The 24,323-nt window shown below is 34.2% G+C and overlaps 1 protein-coding gene across 3 annotated transcripts in view; it reads right to left on the reverse strand.

Annotated features, from left to right (window-relative positions):
- Positions 1 to 471: 471 nt before the first annotated feature.
- Positions 472 to 24,323, reverse strand: part of LOC149780348 (endophilin-B1-like) — a 90,548-nt gene continuing 66,696 nt past the window's right edge. For 2 of the 3 annotated variants that reach the window (XM_089937230.1, XM_089937229.1), the window contains 4 exons: positions 23,446 to 23,546; positions 16,745 to 16,801; positions 9,394 to 9,631; positions 472 to 4,761 (listed from right to left, as the gene is read on the reverse strand). In XM_089937230.1, coding sequence (XP_089793356.1) covers positions 4,654 to 4,761; positions 9,394 to 9,631; positions 16,745 to 16,801; positions 23,446 to 23,546 — 504 coding nt within the window. In that variant the 3' untranslated portion in view covers positions 472 to 4,653. The remainder of the gene's footprint in view (positions 4,762 to 9,393; positions 9,632 to 16,744; positions 16,802 to 23,445; positions 23,547 to 24,323) is intronic. The other variant, XM_089937231.1, reaches the window with a different exon arrangement.

Here is a 24,323-nt window from a genome sequence, read left to right on the forward strand (position 1 = left end):
AAAATCAAACTGTTACTGATTTATATCACTACATCGCAATAACCAAATTTGGATAAAATCCAACAATTCCCAGTAAAGTTAACTTAAGAAACCAGACTGTTACTGGACAGACATTTATATGGAAGCAAAAATGATGCAATTATTATAGGATTCAACCAACGTTCTTGAACAGGACTCCATTTACCAAGTGTGTGTGTGTGTGTGTGTGTATATATATATATATATATATATATATATATATATATATATATATATATATACTCACACCCCCCCCCATCAAAAAGGATCTGACATATAAATTCCCTATCTTCCCAATGACAGCAACCAAATCTAAAACTTAAAACTGGCATGACAGACCTGTAATTAATGGACAAACTGACTTAAATAAATAATATACCTTGATCTCAGCTATACAGACAAGTTTACTTGTTCTTTGGCTGAAGACATTTTGAAATAAAAACAAACAAGAAATCTGCATTGAAACCAATGTTCTTCTATAATATGATCAATATTCAGAAATTGAGAAATATTTCTCAGTTGATCTTTCTCTGCATATTATACCCTGACATATCTTACATGTGAATAATTCCCCTTTCCTTTATTTATTAAACCATTCATGGATAAAAAGCAATGGAAAAATGTAATAAAATAAGTTCCAGTTTGAAAACTGTAACATTAAAACTGCATGGAATGAAACAAATTACATGCAATTTTTTCAAGATTTTATTTGTAATTAAATTTGAAGAAAATTGTAATCATAGCTATAGCCAATTCAAAATGACAATGACAATAAAGAACTTAGTCTGCTCTACAAACACAAGTGTTCTGCAGACCTTGGTGTCTCGTTTGCATATATGCGCTGATGAATTCTCTGTATCAGACTTGCAAAGCCTTTAGCACAAAATGTTGATATCATTGAAGTTGGAAAAGTAAAACCTCTGTCTCACTATGCCTATGCAGGTAAGACAATAAAGAAACACAATATGATCGGTAAGACAAACAAAGTTAGTAGCATTGGTTAGACAATAAACAAAGCATTGGTAAGACAGAGATTGTAGCATTGGTAAGATAGTAAACAAAGACAATATGATTGGTAAGACAACACACAAAGACAGTAGCATTAGTAAGACATTAAACAAAGTTAATAGCATTGGTAAGACAAACACAGTGTAGCACTGGTAAGACAGTAAACAAAGTTAATAGCATTGGTAAGACAAACAGAGTGTAGCATTGGTAAGACAGTAAACAAAGACAGTATGATTGGTAAGACAACACACAAAGACAGTAGCATTAGTAAGACCGTACACAAAGTTAATAGCTTTGGTAAGACAAACAAAGATTGTAGCATTGGTAAGACAGTAAACAAAGACAGTATGATTGGTAAGACAATGCACAAAGATAGTAGCATTAGTAAGACATTAAAGAAAGTTAATAGCATTGGTAAGACAGAGTGTAGCACTGGTAAGACAGTAAACAAAGACAGTATGATTGGTAAGACAAGACACAGATAGTAGCATTGGTAAGACAAAAGATTGTAGCACAGGCAGCTTATTCTAATGAAATATTCAAATATAACATATCTTACAAGTGTACAGTTTACTCTATAAACCATTCATAAACAACTATCAAGATCACATTCAATAATTTAGTACATAACAATCAGTTTTGAGTTCCAACTGTCTTAATGAGATGAATCTGCTTTTTGGACAGTATGCATATCCCACAGATTACTTTTTGGACAGTATACATATCCCTTAGATTACTTTTTGGACAGTAAACATACCCCTTAGATTACTTTTTGGACAGTATACATATCCCTTAGATTACTTTCTGGACAGTATGCATATCCCATAGATTACTTTTTGGACAGTATACATATCCCTTAGATTACTCGATGACGAACATGACTATGGAATTATTACTTGCTGCAGAGGACAATGCCACTATGACATCACATGATGTGCTAAATATGACTGCATTTATCCATGGAACTGTACACCAAATGTTTGTTTCGTGGAGTACAATACCAACCAAACAAGTCTTGGTGGGGAACAGTACCCAACAAATGACTCTTGGCAGGGTACAATACCCAACAAACTGGGTGGAGTACAGTACCCAATAAACAACTCTTAGCAAGGTACAATACCCAACAAACTGGGTGGAGTACAGTACCCAACAAACAACTCTTAGCAGGGTACAATACCCAACAAACTAAGTGGAGTACAGTACCCAACAAACAACTCTGTACAATTCCATTGAAAAAAAGCAATAACAGAATATTGCATTCACAGTAAAACGTCACACTGTAATATACATTGCAACAAGACATTTTGTCATTCATTTTCACAGCAATATATATAATGCATCAAAACATTTTGTCTTTCATAAAATGACATAGAATATGTTCTTGAAAAACCTTTAACAAATGCAAGCAAAAATAAAAAGACTGTCTTAATCTATTCTCATAAAGAAAAAAAATTCAAACTTTTCAAGGTAGTTTATTAAGAAGTTTGTAGGAGCAATGAATCGGAACATGTTTGGTTTGGTTTTGTGTTGTATGGCACAGCAACTCAAGTCGGCTATTTGAGGCCAATTCATTGGTAGTCAAGTGCCTTGTCAAAGAAAACACCATGGTTGCCAACCCATGCAGATCCAGTGCTTGGATTGGAACCCATATAATGATAATCACTAAAAAAACTCCTGCTAGAACATTTGTGAAAAAATCTATCCACTTAACAAACAATGCACTTGCTTCTTGCAAATATGTTAATTCCTAATGATATTTATTTCATTCTTGGTATTACTATATACAGTGAAATGGGACCTACAAGACACCCAATTCAGATAGTGTCCTATAAGACACCCAATTCAGACATAGTATGTCCTACAAGACAACCAATTTAGACATAAATATGTCCTACAAGACACCCAGTGTTGATATATGTATCCAACTAATCTCAATTTAGATATAATATGCCTTACAATACACCCAATTCAGACAGTGTCCTACAAGATACCCAATTCAGACATAGTGTGTCCTACAAGACACCCAATTTAGCCATCATATTTCCTACAAGAAACCCAATTTAGACATAGTATCCTAAAGACATCCAATTCAGACACCGTATTTCCTACAAGACACCCAATTTAGACATCATATTTCCTACAAGACACCTAATTCAGATATAGTGTGTCCTACAAGACATCCAATTTAGACATGCCTTAAAAGACACATACTTTAGACATAATTAACCACTTTTCTTCATATAACCCCTTTTAATTTTTAATATTACATTAATCCTGGATTAAATCATGTAATATACAATGATTAATCCTTTTTGTGTCTGCCAAGAACCAACTATATTTTGTATAATTTATAATGTTAATTACATGGTCACTAATTTAGTTAAAATTTAATAGAAACAACATGCTTCCTGTCATTTGCTGAAATTCTGACAAATTTTACAAGTATCTAAAGCATTATAGTATCCTTTTGCAAATTGTAAAATAATACTTGTGCTGAGTTTCAAAATGTACATACACCTGTCTCAAAGAAAGAACAAAAATAATAATTGTATTGCGTTTGAAAATGTACATATGCCAGTCTCAGAGAAAGAACTGACAAATAAAATTGCTCTAAATACTTTCTTACAAGTTGACTCCAGAAAAGACAAATACAATTGCTATAAATATTTTCTTATAAGTTGACTCCACAACTGATAAATAAATTGCTGTAAATAGTTTCTTACAAGTTGACTCCACAACCGATAAATAAATTGATGTAAATACTTTCTTACAAGTTGACTCCACAAATGGTAAATAAAACTGCTGTAAATACGTCCTTACAAGTTGACTCCACAACTGCAAACTGTCTGATAATGCACTGACAAATCTGGGTCTTTGCAGTTTGTATGAAGTAATGGTTATACATACTTTAAAGACCCTGATCCACTAGTGCATTATTATACAGCAGTTCGGGGTCTGTTTTCTTTTCTTTCATTTGTACTGTACTTATAACTGAGTATATACCATACTCCACTCAAACAGTGTTTGCTTTAAGAACAGCAAATAATTTTCTTTTTTTTATCAGTCTGAAATTTGCATGGTTAAATCTGTACCAGTACTGCATTACATCCAAATAATAATAATTCAATCTAATTATTTTGGTTTCATCGTTTGCTTATACTACTTTTGTACAGGTACCTTAAGATGTGTTTTAACCAGCTCTTAAAAGCCTATAGTTTTGAAACTGGGTATCTGAAATTGTGGAATGTTAACGTCTTTTTGAGAAAGAAAATACTTGTTCAATTACCCTGTAAACTTCCTGAATTCAAACTGCTTAGTCATCATAACATCTTGCAGCATACTTGGTAACATCACCAATATAATTTTGTTTCCAGTGCAAGTGTCTAACATAAGATTTCAGTATTTCACATACTCATGATGCAATCAAGTTTGGAAAAATGGTGAGAATTATGGCCACACTTTAATATACCACAAGGAAGGTAATAGGATAAAATTGTTACAGCTGCAATATTTAATGCCACTGTTGATAAGAGAGATCGAATATCAAACAAGTCCCAAAAATGTATACAAATCCTTAGTTCACTGCTACAGTAACAAATCACTTCTGTTTATGATACAAATTCTGTTTCACTCAATTACTTCTAAATACGTTGCTGGAACTTTTCCCTTGTGTGGTCCCCTTTCAGCAATATACCAGTCTGGGTCCATGCCTGGTAATTTATAAACTGTGATTAACTGAAAAATAAAGTTAATTTCTTTATTTCAAGTCAAAAAAAATATGAAAATATTTTACATTGTGAAACATCATCCACTTAATGTTGTGTTTTTTTAAATCTCAAGAATTTTCTTTGAGGCTCCGAAATTCAAAGACAGACACACACACACACATGCCATACTGTGATGTATATAATCCAGTACAAATATGGCAGTAAATTTGTTAATATGCTCTACTTTCAACTTATGATTTCTAGCTGACAGCATAGATCTTGATCTGTCGTTGTGTTTGCAACAGCAGACCTGTGTTTTTGTCTTTTTATCTGACTAAGCTTAATACAACATTATACCTGTGTTTTTGTCTTTTTATCTGATTAAGCTTAATACAACAGCAGATCTGTGTTTTTGTCCTGTTATGTGATTAAACTTTATGCAACATTAGACCTGTGTTTTTGTCTTTTTATCCGATTAAGCTTAATACAACATTAGACCTGTGTTTTTGTCTTTTTATCCTATTAAGCTTAATACAACAGCAGACCTGTGTTTTTGTCTTTTTATCCGATTAAGCTTAATACAACAGCTGACCTGTGTTTTTATTTTTTTATCCGATTAAGCTTAATACAACATTAGACCTGTGTTTTTGTCTTTTTATCCGATTAAGCTTAATACAACAGCAGACCTGTGTTTTTGTCCTGTTATCTGATTAAACTTTATGCAACATTAGACCTATGTTTTTTTCTTTTTATCCGATTAAGCTTAATACAACATTAGACATGTGTTTTTGTCTTTTTATCCGATTAAGCTTAATCCAACATTAGACCTGTGTTTTTGTCTTTTTATCCGATTAAGCTTAATAAAACAGCAGACCTGTTTTTTTATCTTTTTATCCGATTAAGCTTAATACAACAGCAGACCTGTGTTTTTGTCTTTTTATCCGATTAAGCTTAATACAACTGCAGACCTGTGTTTTTATCTTTTTATCTGATTAAGCTTAATACAACAGCAGACCTGTGTTTTTGTCTTTTTATCCGATTAAGCTTAATACAACATTAGACCTGTGTTTTTGTCTTTTTATCCGATTAAGCTTAATACAACATTAAACCTGTGTTTTTGTCTTTTTATCCGATTTAGCTTAATACAACAGCAGACCTGTGTTTTTGTCTTTTTATCTGACTAAGCTTAATACAACATTATACCTGTGTTTTTGTCTTTTTATCCGATTAAGCTTAATACAACATTAGACCTGTGTTTTTGTCTTTTTATCCTATTAAGCTTAATACAACAGCAGACCTGTGTTTTTGTCTTTTTATCCGATTAAGCTTAATACAACAGCTGACCTGTGTTTTTATCTTTTTATCCGATTAAGCTTAATACAACATTAGACCTGTGTTTTTGTCTTTTTATCCGATTAAGCTTAATACAACAGCAGACCTGTGTTTTTGTCCTGTTATCTGATTAAACTTTATGCAACATTAGACCTATGTTTTTTTCTTTTTATCCGATTAAGCTTAATACAACATTAGACATGTGTTTTTGTCTTTTTATCCGATTAAGCTTAATACAACATTAGACCTGTGTTTTTGTCTTTTTATCCGATTAAGCTTAATAAAACAGCAGACCTGTGTTTTTATCTTTTTATCCGATTAAGCTTAATACAACAGCAGACCTGTGTTTTTGTCTTTTTATCCGATTAAGCTTAATACAACTGCAGACCTGTGTTTTTATCTTTTTATCCGATTAAGCTTAATACAACAGCAGACCTGTGTTTTTGTCTTTTTATCCGATTAAGCTTAATACAACATTAGACCTGTGTTTTTGTCTTTTTATCCGATTAAGCTTAATACAACATTAAACCTGTGTTTTTGTCTTTTTATCCGATTTAGCTTAATACAACAGCAGACCTGTGTTTTTATCTTTTTATCCGATTAAGCTTAATACAATATTAGACCTGTGTTTTTGTCCTGTTATCTGATTAAACTTTTTGCAACATTAGACCAGTGTTTTTTCTGTGATTAACCTTTAAATATTTTATGTTCTAAGTTCTTCAGTGCTAAATACCGTTTCAATGAAAAACTGGTGTGCATTAGTGATATACAGTAAGATGTGCTAAGGTCACATTAAGGTGTTTTTGCTAATGGCTTTGGTTAGCTTTTGTTGAGCAAGGACAGTCAAATTCTTGCCCAAGGACACAGCATGGCAGCTGAACCAGTCTGGCTTCTCTATCACTAAACTCCTCTTAATTCCAAATCATACTTCAAAATAGTATTACCAATCAAAAGGCTGCATTGATGCATTTAAAAGCCATTTTAAATAATCAATGAAATGCAGAGTCAAACTTTAGGGATTTAAGGGCTTGGTCTGGAAATCAAACACTTTAATTACTAAATGTATGTCTTTAACAGTCCTTAAAATTTCATACAACCAATCTTATAAATTTAGGTATAAATTCTAAAATGGTGTAAATGAACCTAAATCAAGAACTTATCAAAGGTACTAAATACATACATATTATACAAAACAATTTAGTGGTAGTCAGGAAAGAAATATGGAATCAAAATGCAAGGCGCACTTTAACAATGATAATAAAGAATTATACCAGATCAAATAGAAAACTGGTATGTCTATTAAAAGCCACTATTAGCTGTTTGTTTATTGTAAATTTGTCTAAAACTGAAGAATCTTTTTTGCAAGATTTTTTCTCAGAAATTCATTTGTCACTTAATACTCTGACAATGCTACTAAAAATTGAAATGGGTTCACACAACAGGCTGGCATTCTATCTAGAAAGGATAACAGCTGATTTTTTATTTTGTCAATACTACTAAAGAATTAGACGAGTAGATCACAGGTTGGCATGCTATCCTGACATCTGATTTCTTATTCTGTCAATAGGAAAGAATGAGAGAAGTATATGACAGGTTGAAATCCTATCCTGATATGTTGACAGCTGAGTTTTTATTCTGACAACACTAATGAAGAATGAAATGAGTACATGACAGGTTGGCATGTTATGCTGACAGCGGATTTCTTATTGAGATTTTCTTTTGAAATCTAAAAATTTGCAAACTTGGTTTGTACAGACATTCATGTAGAAATAAAGAATGTAGAGAATTGAATTGTGTCATAAGTACCATATATAGTCATTTGTAAGTCATAAACACCATATACAGTCCCTTGTAAGTCATAAATACCATATAGAGTCACTTGTAAGTCATAAATACCATATAAAGTCACTTGTAAGTCATAAATACCATACAGAGTCACTTGTAAGTCATAAATACCACATATACTTGCTTGCAAGTCGAGTCCAACTGCATCCTGCACAGACCATAATCTTCTGGTACATTATTTGATGGAAAATCAGGGTTTACATTGTTTGCAGTTTGACTGGACTTTTAAGTAAGTATACATCTAACAGACTGAAAGATGTATCACCTAATAGGCTATTAGTTCCAGCACTTTAGTATGTAATACATTGTTAGGTCTTAGCCAAATAATGTTGAGTTTGTAAATGTAATAAATCAGTATGTTTGAGTAAAATAATATATAGTTTGTAAATATAAAATATTAGAATATCCAAGCAAAATAATGGTTTGTAAATACATCAGTATCTCTGAGTAAAATATTTAGTTTGCAAATATAATAGAATGTCTGAGTAAAATAATATATAGTTTGTAAATATAATATATTAGAACATCCAAGCAAAATAACAGTTTGTAAATACATCAGCATCTCTGAGTAAAATATTTAGTTTGTAAATATAATAGAATGTCTGAGTAAAATAATATTTAGTTTGTAAATACATCAGTATGTCTGAGTAAAATAATATTTTGTTTGTAAATAAATCAGAATGTCTGAATAAAATAATATTTAGTTTGTAAATAAATCATTATGTCTGAGCAAAATAATTAACATTTTATAATTATACTAATCCGTTGATTTGTTGTACCTTTAATTCACTGAAAATCTACAACAAAATCTTGTACAGATCAGTGTGAAAAAAATAGAAGTAGGATAGCAGTGTTCTCCCCAGGCCAAGTTACACTATCCTTTCTACATATTATTAACCCCACAAAACTTCGACTGATGTTGCCCCCACACCTTCATCTCTACAACTTATAAACCCCACAAAACTTCAACTGATGTTGCCCTCACACCATCTCTACTTATCTCTACACCTTATTCACCTCACAACACTTTAACTGATGTTGCCCTCACACCATCTCTTCTTATCTCTACACCTTATTCACCCAACAACACTTTAACTGATGTTGCCCCCACACCATCTCTACTTATCTCTACACCTTATTCACCTCACAACACTTTAACTGATGCTGTCCCTAAACCTTCATCTCTACTATCGTCTCTACATCTTATTAACCCCACAACACTTCTAATACTGCCCCCACACCTTCATCTCTACTATCATCTCTACAACCTATCAACCCCACAGCAAAAGATATGATATAAACACTTTCCCATTTCTGAAAGCATATGCTGTACTTTTAAAAGTAAAGTGGACAACCTGCCAATTTCAAGTTTTAATGCTTGCATATTTACAACTAAATCTTCAAAAATGTTCTACACTTCCACAAAATGGTTCTGTCATGACACTATGAGAGATGGGGTGGGGGTAATACCATCAAAATGTACCTCATCTGCCAGTAATGTTAATTCAGAACTATCAGCGGCATCATAATCATATAGTACTCGGGCTTGTTTTTTCTCAGTAATAGGAGTGGCTGCTGTGACTTGTATAGCAGGCGGTGCACTTGGTCTAAGGGGAGGATTCGGGCTTAGCGTTGAGGAATTATTGTTGGTAGAGAGACCCGTGCCAAGAGAGTTTGGTGCCAATGGGTTTCCAACACCTGAATTGGGCATGGCAGTAAAACTGAAAGGATAGTAGAGAGGAACAAAATACATAAATGCAAACTAAAGAGGCATGCTGTTGGCTGACTAGGGCATATGTATGCATAAATTAACTGTAGGCTGACTAGGGCATAAGTATACATAAATTGAATAAACCTTACCATACACCAACCTTTTTGTCATGATTTCTGATCTTTATGATAAAAACAAGGTGAATCAAGTTCAAGCTATTTAAATTTACCAATCTTGCATGATTCATGCACTATTTTAAAAGACTATTACCATTCATACACTATTTTAAAAGACTTGTACCATTCATACGCTATTTTAAAAGTCTTGCACAATTCATGCACTATTTCAAAAGACTTGCACGATTTGTACACTATTTTAAAAGACTTCTACCATTCATACACTATTTTAAAAGACTTGTACCATGCTCCCTTGATACTTTGTAAACTTCTGTGATCAATGAAAATGACAAAATACTGACGATGGCAGAAAATTTAGCTTTACCAGCAATATTTGTAGACTGCTCAACACAGAAGATTTAACTGATGGTAAGCAAAGGTCACACAATTTATTACCGACAACTGTATTACATTTATTTAGTTCCGTAGATCCTATACTCGTATAAACTTCATCGAAATATCCTGCGTGAGGAAAAAGTTGGTTTGTAGTACAAAAAGGCAGAAAAGAAATGTATAAGCTATCTGTGCATAAAAATAATACTGTACAAATACCATACCCATGTATAGTAAATGCAAATCAAAGTCAAATAATTAAGTTCATTTAAATTCTTTCTCATAATGTCTTGACATTCAGCCCAATGAAGATGGTTTGCAATGGATTCATATAGTACTAAGTAGCAAGAAGGTTTGAGATGGATTCATACAGTACTAAATAGAAAGGTTTGAGATGGATTCATACAGTACTACAGAGCAGGATGGTTTGAGATGGATTCATATAGTACTGTATAGCAAAATGGTTTGAGATGGATTCATATAGTACTAGATAGCAAGATTGTTTGAGATGGGATTCATATAGTACTAGATAGCAAGATTGTTTGAGATGGGATTCATATAGTACTAGATAGCAAGATTGTTTGAGATGGGATTCATACAGTACTAGATAGCAAGATTGTTTGAGATGGGATTCATACAGTACTAGATAGCAAGATTGTTTGAGATGGGATTCATACAGTACTACAGAGCAGGATGGTTTGATATGGATTCATACAGTACTGCATAGCAAGAAGGTTTGAGATGGATTCATACAATACTGCATAGCAAGATGGTTTGATATGGATTCATACAATACTGCATAGCAAGAAGGTTTGAGATGGATTCATACAGTACTGCATAGCAAGAAGATTTGATATGGATTCATACAGTACTGCATAGCAAGATGGTTTAAGATGGATTCATACAGTACTGCATAGCAAGATGGTGTGTGTGATTTGGATTTTTTAACGTAGCTTTAACAATTTTTCAGTCATATTGCTATGATGTCTGCAGTGTAGCAGTTTAAAGTGATGTCTAGCACTGCATCATCATGCCGCAGACATGTAACATGATGTCCCACCCAGTCACATTATACTGACACCAGGCCAACCAGTCCTAACACAAACCTCTTAATGCTGAGTGCCAAGCGAGGCAGCTGTTAGTACCATTTTTGTAAGGTTTGATTAGTTCGGGGATTGAACCCACGACCTCCCACATCCAAGGCGTAGCAAGATGGTTTGAGATGGATTCATACAGTACTGCACAGCAAGATGGTTTGAGATGGATTCATATAGTAAAACATACCAGATGGATTGAGATGGATTCATATAGTACAATATACCAGATGGATTGAGATGGATTCATACAGTACAATATACCAGATGGATTGAGATGGATTCATACAGTACAATATACCAGATGGATTGAGATGGATTCATACAGTACAATATACCAGATGGATTGAGATGGATTCATACAGTACAATATACCAGATGGACTGAGATGGATTCATACAGTACAATTTATCAGAAAGATTAAGATGGATCCATATAGTAGTGCAGTGCAAAATCAGTCAATAAAAAGCTTCCTATTGTTAGCAGATACTAAAATATACAACAACATGAATTTTGTACATCATGTTTTTTTAATGAATTTTATATCTTGCGATGAACATTTTAAAGATTTTACTGAGCTCCATTTAAAATCTCAGTGAATTTTGGTTAATTTAATTAAAGCCTCAGACTTCTGAGTGACATCAAAGTTAACAGTTAATGAGAGGTCAGATAGACCCACCTTATATTTAAATACATTGTAACACTGTCCATGGAAGACATTTATTATACTACACTACAGAGTGGCCTACATAACACTATCCATCAAGGGCAATAAGTATACTAGCTTACAGAGAGACCACCATAATGGTATGCTGAAATACATTATAACACTGTTCATGGAAGGCATTAAGTGCACTAGCTTACAGAGAGACCAGCATAATGGCATATTGAAATACACTATAACACTGTTCATGGAAGGCATTAAGTGTACTAGCTTACAGAGAGACCACCATAATGGTATATTGAAATACACTATAACACTGTCCATCGAAAGCATTAAGTGTACTGGATTACATAAAGACTGGCTTACCGGTATATTGAAATACACTATAACACTGTCCATCAAAATCATTAAGTGTATTGGATTACAGAAAGACTGTCTTACTGGTATAATGAAATACACTATAACACTGTCCCTCGAAAGCATTAAGTGTACTGGGTTACAGAGAGACCACCATAATGGTATATTAAAATACACTATAACACTGTCCATCGAAAGCATTAAGTGTACTGGATTACATAAAGACTGGCTTACCGGTATATTGAAATACACTGTAACACTGTCCATCGAAAGCATTAAGTGTATTGGATTACAGAAAGACTGTCTTACCGGTATATTGAAATACACTATAACACTGTCCATCGAAAGCATTAAGTGTGCTGAGTTACAGAGACCACCATAATGGTATATTGAAATACATTATACCACTGTTCATAGAAGGCATTAAGTGTACTGGCTTACAGAGAGACCACCATAATGGTATATTGAAATACATTATAACACTGTACCTCGAAAGCATTGTGTTTACTGGCTTACAGAGAGACCACCATAATGGCATATTGAAATACATTATAACACTGTTCATGGAAGGCATTAAGTGTACTGGCTTACAGAGAGACCACCTTATAATGAAATACATTATATAATTCTACGGCTGAATAATGAAATTGGATTCAAGACCCGTAATATAAAAGGAGCAGTGTTATTGTTGTTGTTGTTATAGGGTTTAATGCCATTTTTCAGCACAAGATAGGCTATACATGGCGTGGAGCAGTGTTATAATGGTGGATCTCAATTTGAGGATGTGCTGTATTACATTTATAAAATGAAAGAAATTTTAAATGTCTTGTCTTTCTGTGTTTATCTGAGTTAAATGGAATGATGGTATAGAATGGGAAAAAAATCAGCCCACAGCTGGAGAGATTTTGTTTTTATGAGCTCCACCACATTTGAAAATCTGGTGTAAGTTTATTTTCTCATGCATTTATCAACTACGACTACAAACTATATAAAAATGCTCACAGGATGGATGACAATACAAAATTACTTGTATAGAAAAGAGTGAATGAATTTAAATGAACCTGGGAATAAATGGTATTAATTTGAAATCGACTACACAGCTGCAGGGACTAAATGGTATTAATCTGAAATAGACTACACAGCTGCAGGGACTAAATGGTATTAATTTGAAATAGACTACACTGCTGCAGGGACTAAATGGTATTAATTTGAAATGGACTACACAGTTGCAGGGACTAAATGGTATTAATTTGAAATAGACTACACAGCTGCAGGGACTAAATGGTATTAATTTGAAATAGACTACACAGCTGCAGGGACTAAATGGTATTAATCTGAAATAGACTACACAGCTGCAGGGACTAAATGGTATTAATTTGAAATAGACTACACTGCTGCAGGGACTAAATGGTATTAATTTGAAATGGACTACACAGTTGCAGGGACTAAATGGTATTAATTTGAAATAGACTACACTGCTGCAGGGACTAAATGGTATTAATTTGAAAAGACTACACAGCTGTAGGGACTAAATGGTATTAATTTGAAATGACTACACAGTTGCAGGGGCTCAATGGTATTATTTTGAGAGAAGAAAGCACATCTTGGGTCTACAAGATGAGTTTTAGATCAAAGTATTATTGCCTGAAAAGGTTATGCTAAAACTTGAACTGCTGCCACCATCACTACCAGAAACCTTAGTGTTAAATCTTGCTGTGGGCTCAACAACAAAAAAATTGACTTGCATTCACAGAACAGGAATGCCTGCCACCCATTTTTTGTAAAATCCTGCAATCATGTGCATTCTCACCTAAATACAAAGTTAACCCAAATCACTGAAATAACTAATGTCATAGTGACATACTTTTGGTGGTAAGGTGTTACAGTCACCAAGATTCACCCGTATACAAATTTTACTGTCTGTGCCTAACAATACCCAAGAAACTGGCCTAATGTAAAACAACCTGAGTCACTAAAGCATAAAATATCGGTCATAATGAGCTCATGAATAATGTAACTTGGGTCACTGAGGCACAAAGTATAGGTCATAATAATTTAGTGCAAAACATAACAAGTCAGTGAGGAAAGAATTATAGCTAATAGTGATCTCAATTTGGTGGCACTGTACTAAGTCACAAACAAGACAGCATCATTCTATGGCACACAATGCCTGAAAGCTGACTTAAGTTTAAAATTTAGCCCAAATCAGTGAAGCATGAAAATTATGTAATAGTGACCTAATTCTGATGGGACTGTACTTTATTCACCAAGATACTGATCTAGACACTAATTAAAACCATGTCTGAACTTGTAAATGAATGAATGGTTGGACAGATGACTGGATAAGGATATCGCTCTTTGCCCACAATTTGCAGCTGGGCCTCAGAAACATTATCATCCATTTCTTACAATTTAATTTTCATGCGAAAGGATTGAGAAACATCTCGCCATTGTTTGGTAATTCCGATGCAAACCATGTCATTTTCTGAAAGTCCCCCAAAATACATCAGTTAGATTTTGGTCAAGTATGAAAACAGAAAGCAAGTGTCTGGTAATTATATACGATGTCACAATGGATAATTTTTAAGTATTGGTAAAAATATTTTTTAAACATTTTTACGAATAAAAACTCTGCCTACTTAAAATATTTTATACAGATCACATTTTCTTTTAAAGAATATTTATACCTGTAACATGACACAGTCTTAGTAATATTTTGTCTAAGGAAGGCAAAAGCAAAACCTGGAACAAATGCTGAAAATTGCAGGCATGCTGCTAGTGGTTCAGATTCCAAATAATATGACCAAAACTAAGACTTGGTGTCACATTTTAAGAAAATATCTGATTTACGAAGCAAAGTTCCTAAGAAAATGTCCAATGACTCTTAAACACGATTCATATCATACCAATAATTCAATTTCCGGGATGATTTTAAGATATGCTTTACATATCTTGTGCTAGCAAATTACTAATACTAGATGTTAGTTTACATAAACCTACACTCTTTTTCTACAGATATTGCGCTTACGTTTTCAAATTTAAAAATGTAAAAATAAATCCATTTCCTTATAGGTTTATTTTAAAGTTAAACAAACCTGAGGTCCTATTAATTAAAATGTTAAGAACTGGAGAGATATTTCAGTAATATAAGTAAATACTAACAAAATACCACAATAAATTTAGAGAAGGGGAAGGTGGTCAAAAAGATCCACTCAGTACATTACTAAAAATAAATACATGAATTACTATGGAAACCTTGTGATCAGAATATTAAGCAATATGGAGGAATGTATCACACTTTGTATTATAGTACACAATATGGAATTCTTAACTGCAATACTTTAAAAAGGATAAGAAAAATTATGTTTTGAAACAGAAAATGTTTCAAAATACACCATCCTTTTATATATTCTGATATTTTCATTAAAAAGAAGTTTTTAAAAAACATCTAAATATTGCATTTAAGTTTTATATAAATATATATAACATATTAATTATACACATTTATTACTTATGAGTATGCTATTAAAATGTATTACTGATGCAAAATATAATAATACAGAGACACCATTTTTGACCACAATGGTGGCCCAGTGGTTACAGCATCCGCCTCGGATGCAGGAGGTCGTGGGTTCGATCCCCAACCGAGTCATATCAGAGATTTACAAAAATGGTACTAACAGCTGCCTCGCTTGGCGTTCAGCATTAAGAGGTTAGTGTTAGGACTGGTCGGCCTGGTGTCAGGATAATGTGACTGGGTGGGACATCATGCTACATGTCTGCGGCATGATGCCCCAGTGCTAGACATCACTATAAACTGCCACATTGCAGACATCGTAGCAATACGACTGAAAAATTGTTAAAGCTACGTTAAAAATCCAAATCACATCACATCAGACACCATTTTTAGACCTTGGCTTAGTTGGCCCATTCCAGTCTGACATCTCAAGGACTTATGTCAGGTACATGAACTATCGATGATCTTTTAGAAATAATTAAACTCAGCTTTGACACACTCACCCCCCACCTACCCAAACTATTTATTAGGATGCTAAACATTTTTCAGTGACCACACTTAGATATAGCTGAATACCATCGATAGTAATTTAAATAATGCAAGTAATATTTCACATTAAGGGAGGAAACTCTGGTAGGTCATGGATAAATACAGATGATTCATGTTCTAATTTAAGTATACATACAGTTTTACAATTAAAAATTCCCTGAAAGATTGATTCTAAATGTGATTACAGCTGGGAGACTATTAGCAAGTCTGAATTACCTTGGATAGATACTAACATGTAACAGTCTTTGATACCACAATCATGCCTATTTCATATGGACAATGATAATGCATGATAAAAAAAGGGTAGAAGTAGCGCAAGCAGAATAATATAGAAGCAATAGCAAACCAACATATAAATAAATTCAGAAATACAAAAGAACCATGCTTAGCAGCTTATAGGTATTAAAAAGAAAGCTGAAATCTAAAATGTTACTTTTCTGATGATTTTAGCAATGCTGCAAAAGCCTTAAGGAACAGGTCTTTTGCAGGGCTGAAAGTTAAGATAATTTTTGGACTTTAATAACAATTTTCTATTTTTTTTGTGACAAAGTTCATTGTTGATAGGAAATTGTTCTTTAATTGCATGACACAAATATCTACAAAATAACAAGGTAAGGACCTGCAAGGCATGCCTACCATCAAAGTATTGTTGAAAAAGGTGAGGTCTTAGCCTAAGGTCAAAAGAGTAAGAAAGCATGCTGCAAATTGAATTTGTCTTAGCTTTATCACGGTTCATCATATTTATGAACCAATCCATCTGTTTTTTTGGAAATAATTTATTTTAGTAAAATATGTTTAATTGAGAATTCTTATCCAATCATAAGATGTTAAAAGAACATCCACTATTTCACAAATCTAACTTTCTCAAGATAAGCTAAAAGGCACATCACCATAGCGATTCTTTGTTGTGACAGAATCAAGATCAGTGACGGTCCTGCCTGGTACTGGTGAATGATGCTACCATGAGTCCAGTACAGAACAGTATGGAGGAAAGATATTCACCAAATCCACTGCTGGTTATACTGGGCACTCATAACAGAGCTGGGACTGGACAAGATGCAAGCAAGTGCTGGAAACTGTCTGTGATCTGGAACTGGGAACACTGGAAAGACAAATTACCACACCCAGTCTCAATAGTAGATGACGCAGGTCAAGGCTTCACCAGAGCTGGAGATATGGTCTTGGACAAGCTGATCTCTGCTGCCAAAGTCTGGTACTGGCAAAAAGCAAAGATCACTAAAGCCAGTACCAAGTTCTGTGCAAGGTAATGGTCAGGAATGTCCAATAATAGTTCAGGATGGTGACAGTGGAATGTCAGTGCTGCTGGGTAGACTGTTCCATGATGGATGCACTGGTTATGGCAATATGGAAACAGATCACCATTCCCTGTCCCACTGGTAGATAGTATGGGTTATGGCAATATGGAAGTAGATCACCATTCCCTGTCCCATTGGTAGATAGTACATAGATCACCATTCCCTGTCCCACTGGTAGATAGTATGGGTTATGGCAATATGGAAACAGATCACCATTCCCTGTCCCACTGGTAGATAGTATGGGTTATGGCAATATGGAAGTAGATCACCATTCCCTGTCCCATTGGTAGATAGCACATAGATCACCATTCCCTGTCCCACTGGTAGATAGTATGGGTTATGGCAATATGGAAACAGATCACTATTCCCTGTCCCACTGGTAGATAGCATGGGTTATGGCAATATGGAAATAGATCACCATTCCCTGTCCCACTGGTAGATAGCATAGGTTAAGGCTGTGCTGGAGCTGGTGAGTTCTGCCAATTTTTTTTTCAACACTTAAACTCTTCTGGTTAATGTAGATTAAATGTTTTGTCTTTCCTTTTTAAGTTGACATGCATGATGTAGCAAATGGCGATGTTGGGTAAAGTGTTTTGACTTGTGCTATGAGTTGAGGTTTATTACTTCATTTCCACATAACTTTATACTTTTCAAACATTATCAGTAAAACAACAAAATATCATCAGTTTTATATGTTGATAGGTCTACTCTGAAACTAGCTCACATTTCAAAACAAAACTGACAAGTAAAACTGCCACAATATTGAAGGTCCAGTAATGAATGTGGATCCTAATGAATGCATTGTTAAATCACATATTTCCTGTTGATGTCGTTGTTGTTGTTGTTGTTGTGGGGTTTAACGCCATTTTTCAGCACGATAGGCTATACATGGCGGCCAGTATTAATGGTGGAGGAAGAACTCGGAAAACCCCGGAAAGAACCACCGACCCACGAGAAGCTACTGGCAAGCTTTCTCACATGCCCACACTGGCTGAATCTTAGACTCGAACTGCCACAGACAGAGGTGAGATGGCAGTGATCCGTAACGAAGAGCGCTTTAGACCACTTGGCCACTCGGGGCCCCTCCTGTTGATGTCATCGGATACATCCAAATTTCTAATGTTGTTTGCAAGGGTCTGCACTTGACAACCTATATTACCCAGCAAAATAAGCCTATCAAAGTGCTTCTTTCCCTGATGTAATATCACAGTGATGTAAAGCCAATATCTGCTGGACCATCAATTGCCTGATATTATTATTATTATTACTATTATATGAATTAACTGTCCTTTCCTTTTTCCTCCCTCCCCATTTTTTATTCAATTACAATGAAGTTATCAGTTTTTTGTCATTGACCTTGTTTTATATATTAGGAAACCATACTGACTGTACGAGTCAATCAGATTGTTATCTTCCTTGATTTATAATTTAAGAAACTCTATTGAATGTATAAGTCAATCAGATTGTTTGTTATCTACCTTGATTTATACTTTAGGAAACTATACTGACTGTATGAGTCAATCAGATTGTTATCTACCTTGTTTTAAACATTAGGTAACTATTATCAATGTATAAGTCAATCAAATTATTTGTTATCTACCTTGATTTATACATTAGGAAACTATACTGAATGCATAAGTCAATCAGATTGCTTGTTATCTACCTTTGTTTTAAACATTAGGAAACTATTATCAATGTACGAGTAAATCAAATTGCTTGTTATCTACCTTGATTTATACTTTAGGAAACTAAAATGACTGCATGAGTCAGATTGTTATCTACCTTGTTTTAAACATTACGAAACTATTATCAATGTATGAGTCAATCAGACTGTTTGTTATCTACCTTGATTTAAACTTTAGGAAACTATACTGAATGTATAAGTCAATCAGATTGTTATCTACCTAGTTTTAAACATTAGGAAACTATAATAGATGTATAATTCAATCAGATTGTTTTTTTTATCTACCTTGTTTTATTCATTAGGAATCTATAATTGAATGAACCAGTCAATCATACTGATGTTGATGAACTCTTCTCTTTTAACAGAGCAAACTCCCTGTCAAAAATTGCATCCTCTTAAGTCTGTATTTTCCAGAATTTTAACACCACCGATGAGACTAATCAATGAGTCTACTCTAAGGGATGGAGAGGGCATCTTGAATGCCCCCATTAGACTATTCGTCAATTCAGACGGAGGTGCATGTTACAATGTACTGCAGCATGCTTAGTTTTGCAGCCATTGATCTGCTTTGCAAAACATTGGACCAAGTATTTCATACCAAAGAGCACAGACATATGTATGGGTAGACATGTCTTGTGTCCATCCTTCATGACCTTAAATCATTTACATTTCTTGCTTTTGATTGACATCTCTGTAATGAAAAATAGGAAAAAAAAATTACCGACCCACCCACATGCATGAATACACACACATACACACACACAAACCAGGTATAACAGTAGCCACCATGTAGGTAGAAAGGGGAATTAACCTGTAAAAGTTTATTCCCTTGATCTACATAAAATATAGATAGAAAAGCATTTTTCAGTCTTTTATGGAGGCTAGATTCAGAAGTAGCAAAGAAAGTTATCTTAAAGTAATGTGACCAGGTAATGTATATGAGGGAGAAATGCAACAACATTAATTACATTGACTCTATTCATAAACAAGGCTGAATACTGAGCTTCAATGAAAGTAGTGAAGACTCCCAGGGGAGGTAGTTAAGATGGTACCACTGAACTTTTCTGTCTCTGATGACTGAAGGGAAGAAATATTCACATATCCTGATGATGGAGCTAGTAATAAAAAATCGTCAAATATATACTTCTTTGACATGAGAAAACTAAAAACAATTGCTCAACGGATGAAAAAACAAGTGAATTCAGTATTTGCAAGGTCTCAGAAAAGAATATATTTAAGAATGTGTGTGTGTGTGATTAGGATTTTTAACATAGCTTTAACAATTTTTTAGTCATATCACTATGATGTCTGCAGTGTAACAGTTTATAGTGATGTCTAGCACTGGGGCATCATGCTGCAGACATGTAGCCTATGTCCCACCCAGTCACATATCCTGACACCAGGCCGACCAGTCCTACTGTTAGTACCATTTTTGCAAGTCTTTGGTATGACTCAGTTGGGCTTCAAACCCGTGACCTCCTGCTTCCGAGGCAGACACTCTAACCACTAGGCAACTGTAGCAGCCTGTTTCCAAGAATGAACTAGTGCAAACTTATGATTGATCAATCCCTCAGAAAGGCAGACAAAAGAAGAGATAGGAAGATAGCATCAATGAGCGGAAAGGCATGGACTTTGCAAAGTCCAAAAAAGGGGCAGGGATTGTTGCAAAGTCATCAGTGGCACTTCTTTGACCAGCCAGGTTACAGAAGAAATGAAAATAAAATATGAACGAAATGAAATTAACCCCTCAATCCCAAGGGGAGACCAATCTAGTCTAGCTTCCACCAAGCAAGACTATAACCTGTCAGCACTTCTGTTGCAAAAATAAGCCATTAGATGTGGCAAATATCTTTTTAGCCAGGGAGTAGTGGATTTGTGAGGCAGTGAATGTACCTTTAACATATCATGATTCAGTAATGTGCTCTACGAAAAAATAATCAAATGAAAAACTAACCAAAACCTTTACTCTAATTTTTTATGACTGGCCTTGATCCAAATGTCAAACGAGCAAATGAGCATATAGCAGAAAAATAGTCTTAGCTTTGTTAACAAATTAAGAGGTACAGGAACTGTCAATATCTGTCACCTCTATTTAAAAGCTGTAGCTTTCTTCAATCTTGCTGTAACAAAAACCAGATCTATTTCTTTGCAGTCTCCAAGTGTATTAGTTGTTTATAAACTTTATAAAGTCTAAAACCTTATGATATAGTATATTACAATATACGTATTATACTATACTTTATTATACTGTATTATATTGCAATTTGCATTATGACACCAGACCTTCCTTAAACTAACCTCACTGCGGACTGGTCACATATTTTTATTTCACTGAAGCCATTCTATTACTAATCAACCCCTTTATAATAGCCAAATTTATATAACTGTCCACATTTGTTTTGGAAGTTCTGCTGTTAATCAATATTTGCTTATGTTTGGTATAACCAAAACACTGTTATGGAATGGGCCATCTAATTAGGAACCTTACAGAATATGCCATGTAATTAGTAACCTTACAGAATGGGCCATGTAATTAGTAACCTTACAGAACAGGCCATGTAATTAGTAACCTTACAGAATGGGCCATGTAATTAGTAACCTTACAAAACAGGCCACGTAATTAGTAACATTACAGAACAGGCCATGTAATTAGTAACCTTACAGAATGGGCCATGTAATTAGTAACTTTACAGAACAGGCCATGTAAGTAGTAACCTTACAGAATGGGCCATGTAATTAGTAACTTTACAGAACAGGCCATGCAATTAGTAACCTTACAGAATGGGCCATGTAATTAGTAACCTGACAGAATGGGCCATGTAATTAGTAATGTTTATTTGCATGCTTACTTGTAATTACCCGTAATCTTCAATGATTGTTCCTCGCCAAATCACGATCATGGGAGATAAAACTATTAATTTAAGGAATCTAGCTTGGAAATTGGTAAATATTTGACCACTATGAAGACATGGAATAAACTAAGACTTCACATGGTCGAATGTGATTTATTATTATGATGTTTATGCCATGATGGTAATTATTTGGAGGTAAACTTACCACGGGACCTATCAAAACCATATGTTTATGCCATGACGGTAATTATTTGGATGTAAACTTACCATGGGACCTATCAAAACCTTATGTTTATGCCATGATGGTAATTATTTGGATGTAAACTTACCATGGGACCTATCAAAACCTTATGTTTATGCCATGATGGTAATTATTTGGATGTAAACTTACCATGGGACCTATCAAAACCTTATGTTTATGCCATGATGGTAATTATTTGGATGTAAACTTACCATGGGACCTATCAAAACCTTATGTTTATGCCATGATGGTAATTATTTGGATGTAAACTTACCATGGGACCTATCAAAACCTTATGTTTATGCCATGACGGTAATTATTTGGATGTAAACTTACCATGGGACCTATCAAAACCTTACGTTTATGCCATGATGGTAATTATTTGGATGTAAACTTACCATGGGACCTATCAAAACCTTATGTTTATGCCATGATGGTAATTATTTGAAGGTAAACTTACCTTGGAACCTATCAAAAACTTATGTTTATGCCATGATGGGAATTATTTGGATGTAAACATGCCATGGGACCTCTCAAAACCTAAATTCATAACCATTCACTTGCAGAAACTGCTGTTATAAGCACTATAAGTCTAGTTTATCAAAAACTTGAGGAGCAACATGACACCCTCATACTTTTGTTGATAAGCAATAGCAGTCTATTTTAGCAGGGGTAGATCAGTATTAGAACTGCTCAAATACGACACAAATAAATAAAGAGGCAGTTCAGCTCACAGAGGAGCTAGCTTAGAGAAGTTTCCCTATATTAAGATTTAGCTTAGCAACTGAAATGAAATGCAAACTATGAAACAGTGGCTGAAAAATGCAGGTCTCTTTACATAAATCTACAAAAAAAAGAAATCTATGATGTTAAATTTTGTTCATAATTTCTGAGCTGGAGCATTTGTGTAAAATGGTAATTTAAATATATGGCATGGAAACATCTCTAACACCCAGACACAGATCAAAATGTTCTGTCCACTTGGCTAATAAAGAAGTCAGTGAAGAGGACTAATGCTATTCCTCCGCTAGTACTACAAACCTGCCCAACTGTCTCTGGAGATCGGTCATGTACTGTTGACACTGGGCATAGTAGGTCATCTGAGCCTCGATGTAATCATTTAGGCATCTCAAGTGATGAGCCTGAAACATAAAGATTAACTCTTGCTGAAAATAATTTTAGCCCTCAATTACACAGTAAACTTCCCTATTACAGTTATAAAGCTGAAAATCTATCAATGTAGCCATCAATTACACAGTAAAACTTCCCTATCAAAGTTATAAGGCTGAAAAGTTATCAATGTAGCCATCAGTTACAGAGTAAAACTTCCCTATTACAGTTATAAAGCTGAAAAGCTATCAATGTAGCCATCAATTACACAGTTAAACTTCCCAATTACAGTTATAAGGCTGAAAAGTTATCAATGTAGCCATCAATTACAGAGTAAAACTTCCCTATTACAGTTATAAAGCTGAAAAGCTATCAATGTAGCCATCAATTACACAGTAAAACTTCCCAATTACAGTTATAAGGCTGAAAAGTTATCAATGTAGCCATCAGTTACAGAGTAAAACTTCCCTATTACAGTTATAAAGCTGAAAAGCTATCAATGTAGCCATCAATTACACAGTAAAACTTCCCTATTACAGTTATAAGGCTGAAAAGTTATCAATGTAGCCATCAGTTACAGAGTAAAACTTCCCTATTACAGTTATAAAGCTGAAAAGCTATCAATGTAGCCATCAATTACACAGTAAAACTTCCCTATTACAGTTATAAAGCTGAAATGCTATCAATGTAGCCATCAATTACACAGTAAAACTTCCCTATTACAGTTATAAAGCTGAAAAGCTATCAATGTAGCCATCAATTACACAGTAAAACTTCCCTATTACAGTTATAAAGCTGAAATGCTATCA

This window comes from Sinohyriopsis cumingii, chromosome 16, assembly GCF_028554795.1.
Source record: "Sinohyriopsis cumingii isolate HCF-2022 chromosome 16, ASM2855479v2, whole genome shotgun sequence".
NCBI lineage: Eukaryota > Metazoa > Mollusca > Bivalvia > Unionida > Unionidae > Sinohyriopsis > Sinohyriopsis cumingii.